Here is a 26,157-nt window from a genome sequence, read left to right as displayed (position 1 = left end):
AATATTTATTTTTAGTTCTCGGCGGACACAACATCTTTGTTGGTATGTGGTGCTGAGGGTCGAACCCGGGCCGCACGCATGCCAGGCGAGCACGCTACCGCTTGAGCCACATCCCCAGCCCCCCCCCCATATCTTTATACTCTAGGAGCAAAGGTGAGCAATTTTCACAAATGCAAAGGTGATTGTGCATAGGCCATCAAACTAAAAGCCCTGAAACTGTTTTCCAATCTCCCTCTCACTTATCTACCTTAAAAGGTGAATAATCCACAAAAAAGGGGTACTCCTCCCCACATCAACACAAGACATAACACACAACACTGTCCTTTCCCTCACCAATTTACATACTGTGGAACTCACACGGCATTCTACAATTGTAATGTGGTACATTTCTTCCCCTGCCCAAATGAACAGAAAATAAAAGCAAAAATAAAGTTTCCCATGACAAGAGCTCTTTTCCTACCTGCCTGAGATGCAGCATAACTGAATTTATAATTCATTTTTAAGAAAGAATCAAAATGTCAGCCAGGGAGAAAGTGGGGAACCATGAATAATCATTCTATGCTATTTGGGGAGCAAAATTTGTTTATCACAGTCTTTGTCTTAAGGTAAGTTTAAGCAAAAAAAAAAAAAAAAAGTTTAAAAAATATGGAAGAAAGCACAGCATGTGGAACACAGATTTTTTATATTCTTTGCAAGCAGGTTTTCAAATTTATAAGCACAAAATTAGTAACTTTACGTTACTAATTTTGTGCTTATAAATTTGAAAACCTGCTTGAAAGAATCATTTCCTAGAAAAAGAAGAATCAAATTGTCAGTCAACAAACGTGGAAAAGTGTTCATCATCTCTAGCAATTACAGAAATGCAAATCAGAACTACTCTAAGATTTGATCTCACTCCAGTCATAATGGCAATTATCAAGAAAACAAGCAATAATAAGTGTTGGCGAGGATGTGGGGGAAAAGGTACACATATGCATTGCTGGTGGGACTGCAAATTGCTGTAATCACTATGGAAAATAATATTGAGATACCTTAGAAAATTTGGAATGGAGCCACCATTTGACCCAACTATCCCATTCCTCCATCTATACCCAAAGGACTTAAAATCAGCATACTATAGTGATGCAGCCACATCAATGTTTATAGCAGCTCAATTCACAATAGCTAAACTATGGAACCAACCTAGATGCCCTTCAACAGATGAATGGATAAAGAAAACGTGGTACATACACACAATGGAATATTTCTCAGCCTAAAAGAAAAATGAAATTATGGCATTTGTAGGTAAATGGATGGAACTAGAGAATATCATGCTAAGTGAAATAAGCCAATCCCCCAAAACCAAAGGCTGAATGTTTTCTTTGATAAGTAGATGCTGGATGCTGATCCATAGTGGGGTGAGGGAGGAAGAATTAAGGAATTTTGGTTTTTATAGAGGGAGTAAGGGGAAGAATGGGGCTATGGGGATGGGAAGGACTGTAGAATGAGACTGACATTATTACTCTATACATGTATGATTACACTACTGAACTGACTCTGCAACATGTACAGCCAGAGGAATGAGAAGTTGTGCTCCATTTATGTATCATATGTCATAATGCATTCTACTGTAAAACAATAATTAATAAATAAATAGACTCAAATTGTCTTAAGACAAATCAAGAGTGAAACACTGAAAAGATACACACACTATATATACATAAGATATGCACATGTCAAAAATATATGTTATATATGTTATACATAAAACATACATATATATGTATGTAAATAAAAGATTATATATATATACACACACAATATTACCTGAGAATTCATCCAGATTTTAAGTATGATTTTTTTATGAGTTCACAGAAAGGAGAAAATATTCACACTATTTTACATAAAGTTAATATAACCCTAAAACAAACAAAAAACCCCAATCAGAATAGCCTAAAAATGGCCACAGACCTACCTCAACCAAAATTGGTAAAAAATTAAACATTTGTAATCCAGTCCTTTACTGAAATTCTGTTACATGACCAACTTACGCGCAACCTCGGAATATAAAAATGGCTCATTGCTTGAAGGCTTGTTAGTATAATTTCTCCCAAATAAACCAAAGGAAACTCTGTAATCATCATAAATACAAAAATCTATAGAACATCTACATTAAAATTTTCTGAACTTCTTTATAAAAACTTTTTAATAAGAGTTTTGAAAGTTTGAACTAGCAGGGATAATTTTTTTCTATTATTATTATTATAATGATGATGATGATGATGATGTTAGGCAAAAACTTTGCTGAAAATCGCTTCCTATGAATACAGAGTATAGTTAACTAAAAAGATCAGAATTTATAAAATAATTTTTATTTGCTGATAAAATAGTTTTCTGCAGGAATAAAAAATATATTGACTACAAATAATTTAAAATAAGAGACCAGCAAAGATATTCAGTTAAGAAATTAATATTTTTATATCTAGCTTTCTGATAGCAAAAAATCTAATTAAAATAAAATAAATATATTCCATTTCCAATAATAAGTGTTATGCAATAGTCTTAAGTACATCAAAACATTATTTGTGAGAGATGAAATTAAATGTGCTTTTTTCCTTATTTTTCAGTTGTCTGTTGCTTATTAAAATGTATTAATTTTATTATAAATAACTAAAGGTCCATTTTCTTTAGCAATGGAGAATAAAGCACATTAGGATAAACATCAACATATTTTCTCATTCTATTTTAATAAATGATAAATACTTCATAGAATTATTTGTTAGTACTGAACAGTCCTTTGAAAACATGTGGCTCAAGCCTGCATATTCAAATAAGAAGTCTAGGGCCTCATATTATAGGATTTGTTTAAGGTTTCCATCATCGGCTCAGCTCTGATTAAAACTCGGGATTTCTAATTATTTTTTTTAAGAACTTCTAATTTTGAGTGCATAGTTATTTTGTTTTTTCTTCACTTTTCTTATCTGTTTCATACTTTGTTACACTAAAAATAGTCATTCTTAGCTATTAATGATATTTGTTTAATTTGGCATATTATGGAATATTAATAAAACCTCTCTACTTACTGTAAGAATTTCTGCTTGGAGTCAAAATCTGTCAATGGTGATTTTGGGATTCTGACTAGCTGGCATAGAAAATGCACATAGCTTTTCTCATCTGATACAGCCATTTCTGAAATAGCCATAAGATGGTATTTTGGGCTAAGGAGATATATAAGAATATGCTTCCCTTTTCAGGGGTCCCTTTGCCCTCTGCTGTCCTCCCTATCTATCCACAAACAGAACTGCTAAAGGAAACATTTCCTCCATATTCATAAAATCTATATCCTCCTTGCCCATTCATAAAACTATCCAGACTAAAAGTTTTCATGGCCCGAGTTCAGATATTACTCTCTTCATCACATAGCTAGACTAATTTATAACCTTGTTTCCATAATTCCCATCCACAAACTTGATTCAGAAACACAGTTCCTTCTTTTAAATCTGGTTATAAAATACAAGGTTAGTTGAACATTGCTTCAATGGTCGACATTAATTATTAATATGTTAAAGGACTAAGTTACAAAGTACAAACTATTAGCGACAAGAATACTAAGTGAATCACAAAAGTACAACAAGAACAGTTTTGGGCTGGGGATGTAGCTCAGGTGGTAAAGTGGTTGCTTAGCCTTCATAAGGCCCTGGGTTCAATCCCCAACCCCACCCCACCCCACCCCCCCAAAAAACTGCACAATTTAGTGAGGGAGTATTCCTGGTTAGACTTCCCAGGAAACCGGGCAAGGGAGAGTCTAAGGGTAGAACTGCAGTGATTTTGACTAGTCATGGAGTGCCCAGCTTCCCCAAGCCATGAGGACACCTCTCCTGCAAGCCCACCCCACATTCCTCATCCATTCTCCTAGATGACTCTTTTCTGGAACATTTCTCTCCTCCTTCCTTCAAGCCTCTTCTATCTGCTTATTGTCACACTTGGCTTACAAATATGCTTCCTACTTTGTAGGAAAAAAAATAATGAAACATCAGAAGACACCTCACGGGTTCCCATCATTATATATGCAGTAACAACTTCCTCACATGATCTGTTTTCCTGTTATAACCGACAAACTGCCCACATTCTCATCTAAAGCCAACCCCCAATTAATCACAAGGATGCCTTCAACCTAGCCTACCCAAGGAAACAGCTCCTCAAATGTCCCTTCTTTCCCTTGAACCTTCAGTTCCCTCTCTGCTCTGGGTCATATCCATTACCATACAACTATGTTGTTATTTCTTACATATTACGTTTTTTAAAAAGAACACACACCTTCAACTCTTTGGACCCATCTCTCCCTTCAGATTCTGCCCTTGTACACCGCTATTCCTCTTTCTCCTGCCTTTGCCCCTCCACTGAACCTTGCATAGATAAAACCTCTAATGACCTCTAGGTTGTTAAAAGGACTCACAGATTCTCAGCTTTCACTTCATTCTATCAGCTAGCTGCAGTGGAAATGAATCTGAATTGGCTTTCGAGACTTGCTCCTGATTTTCTCCCTCCCCCATTGACTCTCCTCCTCTGCTGCTTTTGCTAGCCCTTCCTCTTCTTCCAAACCTTTCAATACCCAGGTGCCTCACTGCAACTTTCCTCTAATTACCTTCACTGGCAAAGGTGATTCCATAGTGATTCATTACTTTCAATATCACCCAGTCATGGGTTTATGTCTGCAACTTACTATTCTCCCCTGAACTCCATATCCACATATCTAAGGATTTAACATGACAACTGCACTTTAGATTAACATCCCCATAGCAGAGATTCTCTTCTAACTGCTGTTTCCCTTTCTCATCTCACTTAATGGAATTACCATCAAGGTAGCTGCTCAGACACAACACCTTAAGCTTCTCCTTGATGTGTCTCTTTTCTTCATATTCTACATCCAATCTGTTAACAAATACTGATGACTGTACCTTCAAATTACATATAGGATCTAACCTCTCCCTAACACCCTCATTGTTAGCATCCTGGACTAAGTACTAAATTCTCTCACCGGGATTATTACAACATTCTCCAAACTGGTTTTCCTACTTTCATCCTTAACCCAATCCTCCAGCCTGTTCTCAACAAGACAGCCAGAGTAAACCTTTTTAATTGTAAAATGACAACCTTAAATAGACGGTTTTCCACTTTAGATTTAAAATTTTTACAATTGCCTATGAAGCCCTGCACATCTTGCCCCATCATTGCCTGTCTGACCTCCTCTCCTGTTGTTCTTATCCTGATGATCCTTTGGCTTCAGCTTCAGTGGATTTCCTGGTATTCCTGGAATGATGAAACTCTTTACCTCAGAGCCATTGCATTTACTGTTCTAAATCCTCTATTCAATCTGTTAGCAAATGCCAATGTCTCTACTTTCAGTTAATTCCAGAATCATACCTCTTCTTAATGCAAAAGGTACTCACATTTTTTTTGCTCCATTTATCCAGAAGGGTCTCTCTTTGCTCACATAGCCCTGTACCATAGAAGCTTCTCATGCTCTAGGTATTCCCCAGATCCTGTACATATATTTACTTTTCTTCATAGTACATATAGTCATCTTATACATCATGTAACTAGGTTATTTATTATGTTTTATAGCTTCTAGAATAGAAGCTCCATAAGGGCAGAAACATTTGGTATTTTGTTCACTCATATATTTCCAAAATGACATACCAACAAGGGTATTACTGTTATAAATCACTATCACAATGGAATTATATCTAGCATACATTAAATAATTAATAAATAATCTCCAAACATTAAAGAAAGGCAAATAGATTATTTAAAGAAATGTTCTAAGTCTTGAGAAGTTTAGAAATGTTACCCTGTCAATATTCAGAATACCTATCTTTAAAGCATAAAGCATTTGTCCTTAAGGGTTTTATATTAAACCAGTTGACCAATTCCCGGTATAGTTTCAACCATGCTTTCCTGGGAAATTCAAATAGTTAGAAGGATTTTGAGCTAGCACTGTAGGATTTGGTATTTTCTACAAATACAGAAAACTGATAATATGGCTGCTCTTACCAGCTTTCTTTGTTGTTGATACTAGGTAGACCCATATGCCTTCTTTCCAGAACCATTATAACCCAGAAGCATTAAAAATTCTTTCCAAGGTGAGTTCGGGAAAAGCAGGATGGGTGATCTATCTTACAAAAGAGAAATAACTTCCATTAAAGCAGAAGACTATTGATTTGGTAAGTAAACCCACCCCCTGCATCTCTGTTTCTCTGTTTTCTCCCCTCCATTCACACATAGACATCACCACTCAGACACACTTCCGATTACAATGTGCAAAATCTGTCTTGTAGACTCTTTAGATCTTGTGGTCCTTATCAGACCTTTGTGGCAAAGGAGGAGCATCTACATGTGTTGGTGAAAGAACTGAACATTACTACATCCTAGTATAATAAATATTAGAACCTGTACCATGTAATTGAAAACATAGTGAGAAATTTTCACTAACTGTACCATTTATGTCAAAGCATAATGAAAGTCTCCACAATTGTAAATTATTAGATTATTTCACTTAACCAAGTGGAATAATATCCCAAGAAGGCAGATTAAAAAATAATTCAGAAACACACCACTAAAACTGTCTTTTAATTAGGAGGAGAAGTCAAGTTAAATTTTAAGATGAACATGTTCATTACTATGTCCCTACTAAACAGCATGCACCAAGTTAAATCACAATATGGGATTGCAAATTGGTGCAACCACTCTGGAAAGCAGTATGGAGATCCCTTTAAAAACTTGGAATGGAACCACCATTTGACCCAACTATCCCACTCCTCTGTCTATATCAAAGGACTTAAAATCAGCATACTACAGTGATGCAGCCACATCAATGTTTATAGCAGCTCCATTCACAATAGCCAAACTGTGGAACCAACCTAGATGCTTTTCAATAGATGAATATATAAAGAAACTGTGGTATATATACATAATGGAATACTACTCACCATTAAAAGAGAATAAAATTCTAGCATTTGCAGGTAAATGGATACAGTTGGAGAATATCATGCTAAGTGAAATAAGCCAATCCCTAAAAACCAAAGGCCAAATGTTTTTTTCTGATATATGGATTGCTGATCTCATAATGAGAGGAGGTGGGATGGGCAAGGGAAGAATGGAGGAACTTTGAATTGAGCAGATGGGAGTGAGGTGAGGTGAGGGGGCATGGGAGTGGGAGTGATGGTGGAATAAGATGGACGTCTTTATCCTCAGTACATACATGATTGCACAAATGGTGTGACTCTACATCATGTACAGCCAGAGGTGAAAAGTTGTGCTCCATTTATGTAAAATGAATCAAAATGTATCCTGATGTTATGTTTTTTAGAACAAACAAAAATTAAAAAAAGAAAGCAATCAAAAACAGATAAATCACAACAGACTGCAGAATTTCATGCTTTAAAAAGAGGAAATTTTAAAAAAACACCAGAAATGTCAGCCTATCACATTTTATTATAAAAATGGGAAAACCAAAATAATTTTAAGACAGATTATTCTAAAACATTTGAGTATTAAAATATATCATAAAATTAAAAGGCAACTAATAAATTGGAAAAATTTTATCATCAATGGTATAAAAGTTTAATATAATTTAAATCAATATGAATAGCCTCATACAAAAATAGGAAGCCTTTGAATAGCCATTTTATTGAAGAAGTACTAAATATCATAAGGAACAAAATAAGTGCTCAATAAATATATGAAAGTTCCAATTCACTAATAATGCCAAGAATGAATATTCAAAATAATAGTGAAATAATATTTTATGAACATATGGAGATTCCTGAAGATGTTTAAGAGTGCTATGACCACATATGCATTTTGTCAGATTACTATGGCTCCTGTAAAAAAATGAAGGTAGAAAAATTGGAAGTGAGGGGTCAAGGAAGATGCTATTACAGACTATAATGAAAGTAGAATTTTGGAAAAATGTTAAATATAAAGAATACCAACCACATCACACATTTGAGAATATCTCTTATGTTCACTCATTATATCATGTGTACATCTTATAAAAACTAAGTATCATAAACCAACTTATTCATCCAAGCTCCAGAATTTAAAGCTATTATTACAGCTGGTAGAAGAAATTGCAAATGCCCTTTTCTTAGCTTTTCATACCACCAAGATCTTATCCATATAATCAAATTCTTTCTATACTGTGGCCTCCTTCCAATTAAAGTGATGAGACGGGTTCCCACAAGCTGCAGCCTCCAGTAAGTCAACCACCTTCAACAGTAGAACTTCTCTTCCAGACATGCACAGGATCCATGCAGACCTAGCCTGGTTTCACAAAGGGAGTAGGATTGTTAGTGTCATCTTTTGGTAGTGACACTGTTTTGCCTTCTTTGTGTGGATCTTTTTATTCTTTCTGTAGGGTAACTTCAAAATATTTTTTACCATCTTTTGCCTTTCCTCTATCACTCTTTGAACTGATTTGATATCTGAATTGAGAGGGAAAAGATATAGCTTAGGAGTGAAAAACACATGCTGAAACTGGACAGCCACAATTTCATTAGTTCATGACCTTGAAGTCATGTCTTCTTATCTTAGTGTCTCCTTATCTTTAAAACGAGATTAAAAATTAGACCCATCATGGGGAGAAATGTAAAAAGTGGCCCTAGTTCTTTACTCCTATACTTAGTACGTTGACTTTGTAGAATTTCTTATTAAGAAGCAGTCTTTCCCCCACCGCCTTGAACTTGGGCTAGTGTTTTGACTTGCTTCTTCCAATAGAATATGAGAGAAATGACATGCAAAAGCATAGAAGATAATGGCAGCAATATTACTTAAGTTATTACAGAGCTATAAGTCACTGAGAGAAAATAGATCAGGAAGTACTTTTATTGATAAAAGAAGCCTACACTACACTAGAAGTTAAATTTCAGTAGTGTAATCACTCAGATAGTGGCTATCAGAGATATAAAACTATTCAATAAATACAGCAGAGCTTTCCTCTTTTAAATTATGTGAAATAGTACCTATTATAATTCTTGAGGGGGAGTAGAATTACCAGTTGTGGTTAAAATGTTAAAATTTGCACTATCTTGTATGAAGAGTTGTTTGAGTGTAAAATAAAAAAGCAGCATCCTGTAATTTTAGGGAAAGTAATGTTGTGATATTGGATTGTCTTAGTAACTTTTGAAGAGATTGTATAATGATTTCTGTACTCTTATATGTCAATAAGATATTCATATATCTTTTACCTTTATGAATTCAGTATATTCTTTTTCCACTTTCATCATCTTCCTTTCTTTATCATTCCACCATTTCTCTAATAGAATTGAATTCTTATGTTTTCTATTTTTCATATTATTAAATCTTTAAAACAATATTATATGTGAAAATCATGCAGTGTTAAGATGGGAGTCTTGAGTTAAATTACTTAAAGGATTAATCACATTTTTTTTCTCATGAGCAGTTTTAGTTTCTAACTTTGCTATGTCCCAAGTGGTATGTAAAGTTCTAGAGGGTAAGAACTGTGACTTCTGTACATAGGACATTCAGATTTACTCTTTTATGTATAATATGTTTGCAAGATAATAAATAAAAATAGACACTGAAAAAAAAAAGAATAAATAAGAAATGAGTTAGGTGGCTTGAGGCTGGGCTTCAAGAGGCATTGTGTGCTTCCAACTTTTCTCCTTAGAACCTTGCTATAACCATGTGGTAAACCCAGTACAGCCTTCTGAAAAATGGACCATACAGAGATGGGTCACATAGTTTACAAAACATCCTACAGACCCCACTCCCACCCAGTGGACCAGGGAGGGAACCCAGTCAATGTCTTTTGAACCTGGCTCAGATCAGCACAATGACTTGTGAGGGTAGGGGGATGATTTTTGTAATTTGCAATTTTTTATGTATTTTAAGTTTTAGAATGGTTTATTACACAGCATTATTGTGGCAATAGATAACTATTACACTATTTCAGAGGGTGAAGGCTTAAATGAGAAGACATGCCAAGTGTGTAAAAGAAGGCAGGCATTTAATAAGTGCTATTTAAATGTTTTCCTTTAATCATTTCTAGTGGTGTTGGTGGTGGTAGTAGTAGTAGTAGCAGAACTGAAATTGGATTGGAAATGTGGATCTGAAAATAAGCATAAAGTGGCTATTAAAGAACATGACAAAGTTTGGGAGATCTCAGCATTTAGAAACCTATAATTTCACCTTCTTTCTTAAGTATGACGGGTAGAAGCATACTTTTATTTCAGCTATAACTGACTAAAAATTTCCCAAAATTTATAGACATAAAAATTACAAAATTCAGGTTGGGGCTGTGGTTCAGCAGTAGCACACTTGCCTGGCATTATGTGAGGCACTGGGTTCGATTCTCAGCACCATGTATAAATAAATAAAATAAAGGTCTATCAACAACTAAACTAAATTTAAAAAAAATTAAACATTACAAAATTCCACAAAATATTGAAAGCAGGAGGAAACAGAACACATGAGACATGTCAACAAATTTTTGAAATATGGGACATGGTAACTGACTTAGCAGGGTGAAGGAAACAGTAAGCAAAAGAGCATCTGGAGAGAAGATATAAATTAGAAGAGAATAGGTTCTCCTTAATAAAAGACTTTTTCTCAAGTTCTGTAGAAGGTAGGAGTAAAGGATTTAGCTAAAAGTCCAGACACTATATTGTAGCTTATTTTGAGCCCAGTCCCACAGCCCTGTCACACAGAAATATGCAGAGACTGTATCATTCATCTTCCCATCCACTTCCAAGGGTCTGAAATTTTATTTTTTGGAGAACCAGAACACAAGGTAGTAAACTTTGGTACAGAAAGCAGAGAGGAAGAAGGACAATGGTGAAAGACAGAAATTAAGGGGTTTAAGGAGAAGTCTGAGCACTTAAAGGTTAGACCTCTATACCTGCCTCTGGTTACCCAGGCTTATAGCAACTGGAAGAACCTTCTCTGCTTTTAACAAGAGGAATAGAGAACACAATTTTTAAAAGGGGAGGACTCAAATAAATGAAGATAATCCATGCAGAAAATAAACATTAAATCTGTCATTTAAATGAACATTTAAATCTTCTCAACATAAAAAAACAAACATTATAGCCACCAAAAAGGAGCAGAACCCTATATAAAAGAATGAACAAAGAATAAAAACTCTTGGAAATAAAAAAATGTAAGTTGTAATTTAAAATTCAGTATAAGGCTAGGAAAATAAAATAAAATAATTCCTCATATATTAAAACAAAAAAGAGTGGATAATGGAAGACAAAGTATGAGAAAGTCAGAAAATTATCTCAGGAAGTCCATTATCTGATTAATGGGAGATCAAGGGCCAGAGAGGAAGAAAATTAAGGATAAGTAATTATAAAAGGAAGTCTGCCACAACTGTAAGACATAAGTCTCCAGACTCAGATAGACTAACATACAACAAATGAAGTAAAACACATGGAAAAGCACATTATTTGAAATCCAGAATACTGGGGATAAAGAGATAATTCTAGTAATTTTTACTGAATCACTGACAAGAAATGGTCACATCTGAAACTAAGATCAGAATTAAACTTCTCAAGAATATTTAGTCTAGAAGACCTGGGAGAATGCCTTAAGGTAAAAATCTCTAAGGAAAATTATTTTCACAAGGAGTTCTATACCCAAGCAAACTATTCTTTATAAGTAAAATAAGGATATGAATATATTAAGGGAAATTTTCAAAATATTGATCTCTTACTTGGGGTAATGGAGAAAATGAGTCCACAAAAATCTTCCAAATGTAGAAATATAAAAATATTAAATGAAATAAAAATAAAATCTTCAAAGCACCTTTACATTAACAAGAAAATGGATAAATTGAGAGAGAAGAGAAGAGCTAAAGTGGTAAGGCTAACAATACAAAGGAAAAGCTCTGAAGTTCAGCTGAACTTTTTTTGATCGCATGAGCCTGTAGAATTAAAGTTGAAGTCTGATCCTAACAAAAAAAGACTGATTATTCACTGTTTTAAACAGTAAGACACCAAAAAGCTATACCTTCATTGTAAGAAGTAACCAAGTAAACCAATCTTTGTATAAACTTAGCTTCCTTTCCATCCTCAGGACATTCTGAGAAATACTAAAGCATGAATTCAGATTTAGATGGCCTCAGACTGGAAGTGCCTCCAGTAACACAGAAAAAGCAAACAAAATTCCTCTCTGGAGGAAGATACCCATCATCCTAGAAACTCTAATTAATTTTACAAATAATTTTTCAAAACAATGTCTAGCATGCAAACACTACCAGGCATACAAAGAAACGAAAACCTGTGAGTGAAACCAAACAGAAACAAAAGCAGGAAGAACCATCCACAGACATTGGATACTCTAATCTTATCATAAATAAAATTTAACATGATGAAGCATAAGTTTATTTTATTCAATAAAATTTTTTTAAAGTTTAAATATTTCAACAGGATACTTTAAAACTATTAAAAGTAACAGAAGATTTGATAAAAGAACCAAATCAAAATCAAAGACAAAAAAATGTAACTTTGAAAAAAGTGTCTACAGTATTTATTACTTGATTAGACATGGTAAAAAATGATAATACTGGATGAAAGATTAGAAGAAACTAAATAGTGTGAAGTATTAGAAAACAAAGAAATAGATATATGGGACACATAGGAGACTTTGATGGAACAATGAAAGAGGATAAATCCAGGAACAGAACACAAAGAATGTGGTAGAGAAAATATCTAAAGAATAATAGCTATGATTTTCTGAACTTTTAAAAGATATTGAACCATATATTTCAGAAGGTCTATAAATTTTAAGCAGTATAAATAGAAAGAAATCTACATTTAGAAATACCATACTAAGGGCTGGGTCTGTGGCTCAGTGTAGAGCACATGCCTAGCACGTGCGAGGCCCTGGGTTGGATCCTTAGCACCACATAAAAATAAATAAATAAAATAAAAATATTGTGTCCAACTACAACTAAAACATAAATATTAAAAAAAAGAAAAGAAATACCATAGTAAAACTTTAGAAAAACCATTGACAGTTGGAAAATTCTTCAAAGTAGCCACAGGAAGAGGGGCTGGTTATTTTCAAAGGAAGAGGGGCAGGTTATTTTCGAAGAGCAACATATCCTATGATCCAGCAATTCTACTGCCTGAAAAAGTTTTACCATGTGTAGTCTCAAAAAAGTGACTCTTTCACCAGGATAAATACTCCCTGTCAGACAGGTCATCCCTTTACTGGAAAGCTTTAAATATTAGAAAGGGCCTCTTTTAATCAGTATTTCACAACTTTCGTATCCAGTGTTATGCTGTACGTGATAAAATATTTGTATCATTTGCTAATTTCCTTGGTGAAATTAATCACACTATGATGACCTTAGCAACCAATGGGACATTTCTACATGCAGAGCTGAGAATATATTCATAAAATCATTTCTCACAAGCCAGGATGAGTCAGTTCCAGCATGCATAATTCTTTGGTTACTTCTCACCTATAGTTGGTTATCTGTGGAATATTCATATTCCACACTCAATAGACTTTTAATGGTCTGTTATTTGCCCATTTATGTTCTAGGAACTAAAAAAAAAGAAAAACACCAGTTAAAATTTCTTCTGGAATTTGTGCCAAGTGTTAGGAAAAAAGACAATAAATGAATATGTAAAGATACAGTGTATCAAATGTTGATAAATGCTATAAAGAAAATCATTTGAGTTTAAGGTAGAGAACAAATGCTATTTCATTTGGGGGAGACCATATGATTTCTGTGTACTCATTCTCTCACTCTTTGTCATATGCTATAAATAAACTAGTGAGAAAAATACTCTCTGCACAGAAATTTGAATGCATGGAAAGTTCAAGTAGAACCTGTACAGGGTATAAACTCTATGAAAAGGGATTATTGTAAAGCAGAGATTGCAAATCAAGTACTTAAATAACTGAGCCAACATTTGACAATTGGGAAGGTCCAGTAAAATATGCCAATTTTCAGCTTAGCCTGCCAGACTGGAAAGTTGGGTAATGCTGATCTTGCATTCTAGTGACCTTTAGACAAGGCCTGAGCTCTCCAGCCACTATAGTCCCCAGAAGGCTCAAGGCACTCAGTTTGTATTACCTACCTGGCTTTTGGAGGCATTTGAATTTGGGAAACTGTCCAAATAGAGTCATGATTTTTTTCCCCAATTCCAAAATCTATTTTTTGTTTCTAAATTGTTTCCCCATGTTTTCAAAAATCAAACACCTTATTAAATTACAATAATTCTAAATACAGAGTGCAGGAGACTCTTGAAACCTACTGTAAGAGAACTTTCCAAGGAACATTTTGAGGAATGTTAGCATGATTATAAAATAGGTACATAAACTCCCTAGGTAATGTTGAAATGAAAAAAAATCAGAAAATAAAATTTCCACCTTGTTAAATATTCATAATATCTTATATTAATAAGTGAGACACATAATATACAAATACTCATACTGCTGTTCAGTGTGTACCTGGCCCAACATAAATTGTTAGTTTTAGAGCACAGTTTCCTCCTGTGGCCCTCTACCCTATCAGCATTACTGAAATATTTCGTATTTCATATTCAGGGTATACTTTAAAGTATTAAAAATATATTGAATAACATGGAGGAGTTAAAACATGCATTACAAATAAGTACAAATATTTATTTGTCCATTAATATAGTATGGAAGTCATTTAATTATTGTTCATCCAATTTATAGAAAATGTATCTTAAATTCACAATTTCAAAGCACAAATAAACTTCAAAATTAACAAGAAAACTGACACCTACACTAGTTTACAAAGCATATTTTATGGACTCAATTTATGCAACATAACCTTCCATCTCCAAGACACTTACAAATTTTATTTACAATGCCACCTAGAAACCACTATTAGTCATCAGAAATATTGCTGTTACTAAATAATTCCCATCAACCAAATGTTGCGAATAAAGCCAAGCAATTCTGGAATACTATTTAGAGTCACTTTCCTCAATTTGAAATGTCTTGTTTGTTTTGGGGAAGTATCAGAGGAACACAAAGCAACTAAAGCTGATCTTACAATAAAAATTAAAACATTTTCAATTTAATCATATTATTTAAAGGGAAAGGTTGATATAAATGTTTCATGTAAGAGGCTATCTATATTTAACTAAATAACCTTCTTCTTCATAGTCCTATTTTAGCATATCTATTTCTCAATGTAGAACACATACACAAGCATGTTTGGCTAATATTAGATCCATCTGAAGACCATGTTAGAAAAAAAGAAAGCCTCATCTATATGGTGTTGTTCTATCAAGATTTTATGAGGTTTGTGGATATTAAACAACTTATGATAGGGTGTCCCACATACTTAGAACCATGTTTTGAACATATCCCTATATGCTACTTAACCATTGTTGATATAGAATATGAATGATATAATCCTAATAGTGGATTTGTTTTTTAAATATATGACTAGATTGATTGTATCTAAGAGGTGGAGTCAGTTTACAACTTGAATTTCTGAAGAGTGAGGTATTCTAATTAATCTATATCTTCTTTACCAGTTGATAAAATCAGAATCATAAATGTGTTTCCCTCTAATGTGATATTGGTTATTTTCTTACTGAGTGTCCCTGATGTCTGGGGACAGTGCTTAAGAATAAAACTGCGAAGATAGGTGTCTGTCATTAGGAATCAGAAAGCTTAGTCACATGACTCATATGATAACACAAGAAGCCATCCACTTATCCTGAAACCACACATCAAACATCTGAGGCAAGACAAGCACTGTGCTAGGCTCAAAACACATCACACAGAAGAGTCACTTGTGCCTTCAATGATCTCACATTGTGGGGATAAAATTGTTCAAACAATTACAATATAGTTTCAACACAGTCAACCTATTTCACACAGGGACTGCTATGGCTTAGATATGAAGTGTCCCCTGAAAAGCTGAAAACATGAAAACATGATCCCCAGTGCAGTAAGTTCCAAAGGTGAGGCTTTTAAGCAGTGATTAGAGCTCTGACCTCTGACCTTACTGTACTGGGGATCATGCTTAAAACACATTAGCTTTTGAGGGGGAGGTGATACATATTGTTTGAGTTAGAACTTATTGTCATGGAAAAGCAAAGTTCCAGATAATTCCATTTACTGATATGGTATAGTGACTTAGCTGCACTAAAACAATGGAAATTAGCAAAATGATCTGCCAAAAAGGTCTACTTGCAAGAACAGATTTGCCATAAAGCTTATCTCCTTTTGCAATTTAATATTCAATAAAGACATTATATGAAAAATAGAAAAAGGATTTGTATTAAGTCACTTTCAAGTCAAAATAGCTGGGGATGTAGCTCAGTGGTAGAGTGCTTGCCTTGCACTAAAAAAAAATAATAAAAATCAATTCAATGAAACAAGAGTTTATTAAGTGTATCAAGAGCCTACAAAGATTTAGGGAAATCTAAAGTAAAAAGACAGTAGTTTCTACAGAGATTAAAGCAGCACAGGGACAAAATTTGACCTGATTAATTGATATTTCCTGGTGCTTTTATAGATTCAATATTATGAGATTTCTTTGAACTTTGCAAACTTCTTCTTTTTTTTTTTTTTTGCACTTGGATACTTATCTTTGTGACCGTTGGAAATCCTCAGTTTTGATGTTTTGTTTTGATTTGGTTTGGATGCATTTGGATTTTAAAGTTGCTGACTTAAATATGGTTGTTATTGAAGAATGCCTGCAAAACACCTCTAGTCCTAATTGTTAGATCATTTTTGAATGCATACACAGTGCATGCAATAATATTCAGTTTCATTTTGTTTATTGATTAGGTGTCATTTTAGGCCAAAAGAGCATGAAAACAAAGAAAAAAAATATATACTGAAAAGCTTAAAAAGAAAACCCATTAGATGAATGTGTAAAAACATTATTTGTATTTAGTAAATGGTCCTTAATTTCATGGGATTTACTTTAGAATTGAAAAGTTATAATCTGGGTTAGTTTAGAATTAGAATCAAAGTGATTCTATTTATCCAATCTAGATAAAAGTTTAAAGGTCTCAGAGAATAAAAATGATGTATTATTTTGAAAAACACAAATAAGAAGAAATAGAAAATTTCACATTTCACTGTTTGAAATAATGTCTTACAAAGGAAAATCAAAAAACTAATTGGTCATAAAAAAATCTAATAAAGAGACATGAGAAGAAAACGTCTGGGTCAAAAATTAGGGAGAATTGCTGACAGGGTAAAAGGAATAAGAAAATCACAGGATACCGCCACCATTTAATAGGACACGCTACTCAAGAAATAATGACATTCTACTCCCATGTTTGAAGAAATCATTGTCTGACACACCATATTCAATGGCTTAGTATTTAAGTCTCTTGACAATTTTTGTGCTCATGTGAATGTAGTTCCAGGTTTTTCAGATGCTAGTTAATTAAAACATAATTGGCATAGAGCAAAACCAGTACCCCAGGAACTCAGGAAGGTACAAAAATCTTTCTAGATTGTTATTTATCTACTTATTTACTTATTTATTTTTATAGTACTGGGAATTGAACTAGAGGCACTCTACCACTGAGCTACACCCCAGTCCCTTTTTAAAATTTTATTTTTAATTTGAGACAGGGTCTCCCTAAATTGCCTAGTCTGGTATTGAACTTACGATCCTCCTGCCTTAGCCTCAAGAATAGCTGGGATTACAGACATGTACCACCACATCCCACTTAGGTTGATGTTTGTTAACTTCATTATTTCTGCAAAACATCTAATCACTCCATGTCATATATATGACTTAATGGATGTACTAAGAGTCCAAGGTAATAGGAAATATTGTGGAGCAAACCTGCTGGAAGGGGAAGAAGACTGCACTAATTTTCTAATCTAACGATAAAGGGATTCAAAAAAGATGACTCTCCACATTGAACAAATACTCTAAATTTCTACTAAATATTAGAATTTTGCCATATCAATGTCAGTCAGTAATTGGTACTGTAATATTCTTTGATGTTAACATCACTGAGATACTGATTATCTATAAAAAAAAAAAGCATGCCAAGATCTGTGTATTTGATGTCTCTGCTTTCCACAGGTCATACCTGGATAGAGTCTGTAACTTGACTTCAGAGAATTTTAAGTTGAGTGAGACAGTCACTGCTGTCTCCCCAAAACAACCCAATATTCTCACAGAGTGAATTTATACTATAAAGGGATTTGTCCATGCATTTAAGCAAAATGTTTTTCCATTTATTTCAAATACTATGCATGAAGAAAATTGTTATAGGTATAATCTTCTCTACTTATTTTTTTAATAAATGGCGTGGTTAAGAGCATAGTTCCTCTAAAATCTGGCATACAAAAGAAAGTTTTGATTGCCAACAACACATTACTGACATACAAAAGGGTCACATAATGCAAACTACATAAGCTATCGCTGCTGCTCACTCAGATAGGCAACTTGGGAAATATTAGATTTCTCTTTTAGACCATTATTCCAGCAATATACAAGTGATTATCATAAGGATCACTTTTAAAAGAGTATAAAATTAGACATTGGGTAGAACTTTAGAATTATAAAGTTTAAGGGAAAAAATTAAAAAGGAAACAAAAATGAAGAGAATATAAGAAAAGAAAGTCAGCCATCTCTGGTTTCTTTGAGTCATCCTCTCCTACTTGAACTATTAATTAATTAGTAAGTATTCTCAAGTACTCCTTGATAACTAAAGCTTCCATTATGCCTTACTCAAACCATTGTTCTCTTCCTTTTATTGTTACCGTACATCTTGAAAGAGTTGTTCCCTCTCACTTTATTTCCTTCTTCCCTCGCTCCCCACAAATCTATGTACACTGCTCTTCTCAAACTGTTGTCATGAGGACCATGGATAATCTCTGCTCTGCCAAATTTAGTAGACATACTTTTCAACATTTATCTTGCTCAACCTCTCTGTGACTTCTGGAAACACTAACTGCTTACTCTGTTTTGAAATTCTGTCCTCCCTTGCCTTCTGGGGTGCTGACTCCTGACTTTCAGACTTTTATGCCACTACTTGTCAGTAGGCACTGTCCCCATCTACACTGTGGTGCTGTATTTCAAGATTCCTCCAGGCACAAGTTTTCTTTTTCTAATATGCAGGTTGAGTGATTTCATTCATTTCCATGACTCTGGCCATCACCAGTATGCTGACACGTACATCTCCAACAGAGTTCCTGACATTCTGACACGGCCATTTTGATTGAGCCTTGAGAACAAACCTTTTCATTTTGTCTCTTATAATACTCAAAACTGACAGTCTCATCCTATAGCTGAATTTTGTTCCCTAAAATGAAGTATGATTTATTTTTGAATTCTCCAGTAAGTCTTCCAGAAAAAAAAATAGTTTATAGAAAGCTTTGATGCAACTTCTACAAACAATGATACTCCAATTCCTACTATGACGTTAGCAAAATCTGACAAAACTAGACCAATTCAAGTTGAATATGAAGTACAAACATACCCTGACTGTAAGTAGAATTGCAAAATCCCAATATTAGCAATTTAAATTCAGCATTATGTTAAATGTATGGTTTGTTCAGTAATGCTACAAGAAAAAACATGACCATGTAAATAGATGCCTAGTCGTCATTTGATAAGATTCAAATTTTTCTCCCAAGCTCAGACTTGGAAATCAAACAGAGCAGATCTGGAGTTAAAGGTAATTCATTCCTCTAGTTGCTTTGTTTCCATTAAACAGGTCAATTAACTTTTTCTGGGCCCTTATTTCACTACAAAATGGATTTAACTTATCTTAAATCTCTGGTTAAAAATAACATGCCATCTTTTCCTTGCCAAACATTTTTCATTCTTGGAATTACAAATTTAACATTTGCTTTTCACACCAGACTGAAGCCACCTTAAAGACATGCATCGTTATTCATGTGTAACAACATTTGTAGAGTGCATGACCAGTTACAGAATTTGTGAGACCCAGTGCAAAGTGAAAATGTTCAAAAATAATTAAGAATTTCAACACAGTGACAGCAGAGCAGTAAACAAAAGAGGGGTTCTTCAAAGCACAGGACCCTGCAGAACTACATAGAGCCCATGTCCCTAACATTGTCTTTGCGTGTGCATGCCTGTGTACATGCATGTGTGTATTTGAAACAAATTTAATATTTGGTTGGAAAATTAAATCACAGGAACTTCAGAAAATATCTAGGGTTAGTACAATATACAGAATTCAGATTCCTGCCTATAAAGAGTAGTCATATTAAGTTGGACAAAGATAGTACAGTTAATAGGAAAATATTTTCAGGTTAAAAATAATAATTGACCATTTTGACTGCAGATTGTAGAACATTAAAAAGAAATTGATTAACTTACAACAATTTTCTCTTTAGGTTGACATCATTTCATTTCAATATTTTTATATTATAAGAATATTATCTTCCCTTTTAAAATTTAATGATAATAACTCATAAAAATTTATATTTGTCTCCTTTTGGCTTTTTTGCACAATTCATTGGTTCTAAAAATGAGCAAGCATAATAATAACTGCTCCATTTCTTTAATCATAAATCATTAGCAGTTTAGCAATTTTAAAAATCCTTTATCCTTTCCCATCTGTGAGATAAATAATTGTATTCAATTAATCAAAATTACAATAGCTAACTTAAGGCTTTGGGAATGTTTACAAATGATATTGATTTTGTGTTAGAATTCTCCATAATTTAATGTAGTTAGAAGGTGCATCTATTAACATAATCGTGAAAATCCCACATGCTTTCAGAATATTCTCTTCAAAAGGCAGTGTCCAGTGAGAAATTTACATCTCTCCTGGAACTCTAAGTAATTTTCCCCCAAAGTTTGCTTATGCAAAGGCCCTTATTCTGCCAGGCTTTATGGTGATTGCAAAAAGGAAGACAGATTTCCTCCTGTGCAAGTTGTTGATGGATGCTCTTGTGTCCTGTCCCTGCAATGTTTGAAAACAGAAGAAGGGGGGAAAAAGAGCAAGCCATGAGTCATTACATGCCTCCATGCTTCTGTCAGAGATTTAAATAACTAATAAGTAACCCAGGCATGCTTTGTTATAGAATTTATATTCAACAGTCACTTCAGCTTCATCTCTCCCTACTCCCTACTCCTCATTTAGTTCCAAAAAAAAAAAAAATTGGAAATCGTTGGCTTTTCCCATTCTGTTCTGTCTTCTTGTCTCATTTGTTTCCCTTGTCTCTTCTACTTTTCTTCTAGTTCCTTTCTGCCTTCACTATACATTTTCTACTTTTGTCCTAATTCTGCTAGGAACTCTCACATTTACTTAAGGAAGTCTCTGATTCCACCCCTGTGAAGCCAAATGAGAAAATGTTCTACCTCACAGGAAGTTTTGCATATTTGGGGACAATATATGTAAAATGATAATATTGCCACAGAGCAATTTTCATGCCATCATTCTCTCTCATGTTGTCAATTAGCAATACTGAATGCCAACCATGTGCTGACACACTGTTTTAAATGGAAGCAAGCTTCCCTGGGCACAGGGAAGAAAAGGCCAATATGACTGCAGCATAGTGAGGTTGAAATAGGTAACAGGGAATGTGGTAGGATCCCATCACACAGGGCCTTGAGGACCTGGTACACAGTGGGAAGTGGCGAGAGGGTGAGAAGCACAATCAGGTATCATGCCTCTCTGAGAAGGGGTTTTGAGAGGGAGGGAAAGCTGGAAGATTCTCTGGACAGCCTTTGTAGTCATCTGGCAGGGTTTATTTTGGAGGTGGCACTTACAGGACTTGCCAATAAATTGGTTGTGGGGAAAAAAGACAAGAGGAATCAAAAGATCCAAGTTTCAGGCTTGAGTCAGTTGTCTAACTCTCTAATTCATTGTTGTTTTCTTTATCTCCCTCCTTATTCTTTGTCTCTTTTCCTTGCTGCACTATTACAGAAGCTCTTTACCAAATCCAAGTTCATTCCTGCTCATGTGTCAATTTAGAAGTCACAACTCTAGAAACCTCTTTTGAGTTCCCCACTGTGGGGCAGGGGCACGCCCACATGATGTCATCCTCCTCCCAGCATCAATTTCTATATACTTGTACTGTTTGCAAGGTCTTCCTTCTAACACAAGTATTCTCAACATGAACTTTGGAGCCAGAATGTAGCAGGTTTTTTTTGTCTTAATTCTCTCTCAGTAAACTGGCATATCACTTAAGGAAGTGTCTGATTCACATATGTGAAGTGCAAATAAGAAAAGGTCCTACCTCATAGAAAGGTTTGCATGGGACAATATGTGTAAAATGCTTAACACAATATTTGGCATAGAGCAAATGCTAAATAAACAATAACCTTTATCCCTATCATTACTGGTTTACATAACCCACCTTCATTTAAGCAGGATTTCTGCAAAATAGTTATCAGAAACAAAACTAAAGCAGGAAATACTTAGCTAATTCAGGTCTAAGAAATTAACTCCTCAATGACACACAATCAAAATGGATAGTTGGAATTATTATCCATCCATGTCAGATACACATGTGGAAGTTATAGTAATTTTCCATGTCCTCCACTTTAGTTGAGTTTTGATTATCTAAAGGTAGCACTTACCTACCCGATTAGGTGGGGCCGCAGAATTGTTTTTCCTTAAGGTCCCACCTGAGCAGGTACATGTACAAAAGAGAGAGAAAGAAACTGATTAAAGAGATTGGAGAGGCAGAGGGCGTGATCCTCTTAATCATTCTTCACTTCCTTTTTTTTATAAGATGACTTGGCAACGTCTGTCACATCCGCGGCAGAAGAGGCTACGCCTCCTCTGTGGCGTCCGCTTGCAATTGCCCAGCTTTCGCCTTGCACATTTGTGGTTTTCGGGGACACATTAGCAACCAATGGTTTTAGTCTCGGTGGCCCAAGAGTTGCCAAGGCGGTTAAGAGTCATCTGAAAAGTCTTTTACCCTGAATCGCTCTGAATCAGAAGGCCACCTGATTTGTCCTGCGGTACTTGGCAAATTTGCACCTCCCTCTGGTCCTGGTCCAAATGCATGGGAAGTGCTAAGGAAGAACACGGGCGCCCAACATTGAGGAGATGGTAAAGGCGTCCAGAGGATAAACTTAAAGACTGATCCTACAGACCAAGCCGAAAGAAGAAACTGAAAGTACACTGCGGGCTGATCCTACGGAAGTTATGGAAAAGGCAAAGCACAGAGCCAGGCTGTGATGTGTGCCGCCCCTCCTGGGATGGATGAAACAACAGGCGCGCGGTGGGTGAAAGAAACCAGCTGCAGAGACTGGCCTATCCAGCGCGGACTTGTGTCAACTCCGCGGAAGACCTTGGTCCTGGGAGTGATTATGGGTGAGAGCGTGCTCCTGCTGCAGTTGCGGTCATCATGACTACGCCCGCCTCCCGCAGACAATGTTCCATGGTAAGCGCTCTTCTCCCGGGCGCACAAGTTCGCGTGCCAGGCGCGCCTGGGGACTCCCGGACGCGCTGCGATTCTCCCCACCCCCCAGCGCCAAGGCACGTCCGGGAATAGCCTGGCTTGCACTTTGGACCTGCAGAGAACACTGCCTCTCCTGTGGTCAGCCGCTACCCACTCCTAAGTACAATGGCCAATAGTCATTTGCACCTGGGTTTGCTGTCCCTAGCGGGCTGTGAAAAGCAGAGTGGAGGCTTACCTTCTGTCCTGAGACTAAGCGCTGCAACCTCCGCGCCGCTCAGCAGGGGCAACCTACAGCCAGATCTCAGAGGTAGTCAGTGACTTCCAATGAAAGTCTGTCTGTCCCTAGCCAGCGTTGCCCTGGGCGAACACTGAGCCAAACTAGCTCTACTCGTGCTCCAGGCTGCGCGAAAGTTACTCACAGGCAGCCTGGGTAGCTGGGCTCTTGCAGCTCCGAACTTCCTAGAGAACTGAAAGCGAAGCTCCCTGGGGACGCGCTTTTAAGCCCTAAGGGACAGGTCTCCGTAAAACCCCCTTTTTCCCCCTCAGTAGGGCTGGGAGTTTCCATCTGGGGCTGTACCCTGCGCTGTTTGCTGGGAACTCATGTCCTGCAATTTGCATTGAAAATAGCCAGACGTTGCTTTGTCCTATATGCTGGATCCTTGATGGAGGCAGGATTAAATAGACTTCCTTCTAAATTCTAAACCCCTGATGATATCTGCTAGATTTTATTTCCGCGGAATAAGGACTTAAAACGGAGAAGGACAGAATTAACGTGGGTTGGATCCCATTTGGCGCCATGTGGCTATTGTAAGGGGCTAACATAAATAAATTAAAAATACTGGAAGTGAACAGAGGAGAAAGATATGTGAGGGGAGAGGATCTACTTAGGGAAATTGGTATGTTTTACTCTAAGCTCTTCATTAAGCTAGAAGACCTGTGGGAGAGGGTGGAAGAATAGGGAGCCAGCTTTTTGCTCTTCCTTTTGATAGTCTGTGTACTCCCATGACTATTCTGTTAGATCAAGATTCATTTCCTCTTTCATAAATATTAAAACACCTAGAATTGACTAACTAGGGGAAATAGCTCAGTAACAAAAAAAAAAAAAAAAAAAAAAAAAAAAAGAGGGGAGGAGGAGCATGAGAGAACATCCAAGACAATTACGGTTTTGTTAGAAAAGTGCTCCAGAAGTTTAAATGTAGAATTAGAAATGGAGCTGTATCTGTGTTTTCCATGCAATGCCCTTGGTTTCACCACCTGCAATTACTTCTTTCTGGTTCTCTCCTGTTTCTAATCCTTGTATTACCTCTTATCAAAAGTAGAGACATAAAAAGACAAAAGAAACTCAGGGTGTATACTTCTAGTAAGGAAACTTTATTGCTGGATGTACATCTATATTAATGCATCATAAACTACTAATAGCAACAAAATATTAGAATTCTAAGCTTCTAATGTAAGTGTTATAATGTAATTATTATATTGAGTGGTTTTCTACATCTTGGTTCCAAGTGATTTTTATGAGAAGTTCAAACTCCAAGACTGTACATAGGAATACTATTTACATCTCTTTCTTTGCTCTTTCTTTTGAGAGGTGAAGTAGATAAGCCCAATGAGGTGATGCCCACCTGTGATTCCAGCCACTTGGGAGGCTGAAGCAGGAGGACTGCATGTTCAAGGCCATCCTAAGCAACTTAAGGAGACTCTGTCTTAAAATTAAAAAATAAAAATAAAAATGACTGGAGATGTAGCTCAATGGTAAAGCAATCCTGGGTTCAAACCTCAATACCAAGGAAAAATAATAATTAAAAAAACCCAAGATCTGTTAGAATGAGGAGGAGAACCAGAAAGAAGTAATTGCATTAGAAACAAGGGTATTGCAAAGAAAACATGGAAACAGCTCAGTTTCTAAGTAGATGATGACTCACTATGTGATCCTCAACTATGCAATTGGATTTGGGTGAATTCTTCATATTTGAGGACAAAAAAAAAATAGAATAGTAATAAAAGCAGAAAACCAAAATGATTAGAATAGTTACAAAGGGAATTTACAAATCGCACCATATCAGTGTTTAAATGACTTGAAACTAGAAAAGATTATTTTGTAGGACCAACTCAGATGTCTGATCATATTTATGTGTTGAGATCTTTTTTTTCTCCTAGTCTCACTCATATTACCTACTCAAATAAAAGCAAATATTTAATATCTTTTTGAGATAAGGGTATATGATACAGTTTCTGAGCTTGGCCAGAAATTACCTTGGTGAAGTTTTTGCAGAAAAGGAAATGAGTCTTTTGCCTTCCTCTTAAACCCATGTATACCTTTTTATAGGAAGTGGGGTGCCTCAGTAGCTAAAAGCTGAGTTTCTAGATTCCTTAACCTGAACAAAACAGATTTGAATCTTGGTTCTTACTAGGCACATTCTATATTAGAAAAATGTTCTATGGGCCCCAGATTCTACATCTGAAAAATGTAAATGATTTCTTTTTCTGGGAGTGTTGGACCAAGAATTGAACTCAGAGGTGCTCGACCATTGAGCCATATCCCAGCCCTATTTTGTATTTTATTCAGAGACAGGATCTCATTGAGTTGCTTAGCATCTTGCTTTTGCTGAGGCTGGCTTTGAACTTGTGATCCTCTTGCCTCAGCCTCTCCAGCTTCTGAATTACAGGCCTGTGCCACTGCACCCAGAAAAATGTAAATAATTTCTAAGTACTTCATGAAATGATTTTGGAATTATATTCCCAGTGAAAAGAGGTTTGTGTAATAAGCATTCAATAAACACTATTGTT

General features: G+C 35.5%; 1 protein-coding gene and 1 long non-coding RNA gene across 2 annotated transcripts in view; one reads left to right on the top strand and one right to left on the bottom strand.

The window, feature by feature from the left end:
- Window positions 1-23,709, bottom strand: part of LOC308633771 — a 29,386-nt gene extending 5,677 nt beyond the window's left edge. Inside the window, exons 1-2 of the long non-coding RNA XR_014018859.1 lie at window positions 23,606-23,709; window positions 22,545-22,588 (exon numbers count right to left, since the gene is read on the bottom strand). This is a non-coding gene — a long non-coding RNA (uncharacterized lncRNA). The remainder of the gene's footprint in view (window positions 1-22,544; window positions 22,589-23,605) is intronic.
- IL7 (interleukin 7) overlaps window positions 22,828-26,157 on the top strand; it is a 63,728-nt gene continuing 60,398 nt past the window's right edge. The window contains exon 1 of the mRNA XM_081266816.1: window positions 22,828-23,352. Coding sequence (XP_081122942.1) covers window positions 23,343-23,352 — 10 coding nt within the window. The 5' untranslated portion in view covers window positions 22,828-23,342. The remainder of the gene's footprint in view (window positions 23,353-26,157) is intronic.

The sequence above is a fragment of the Spermophilus citellus genome (assembly GCF_964194105.1).
Source record: "Spermophilus citellus genome assembly, chromosome: 14".
NCBI classification, from domain to species: Eukaryota; Metazoa; Chordata; class Mammalia; order Rodentia; family Sciuridae; genus Spermophilus; species Spermophilus citellus.
Note: the sequence above shows the minus strand (reverse complement) of the source record. Positions and strands in the feature narration are given on the sequence as shown.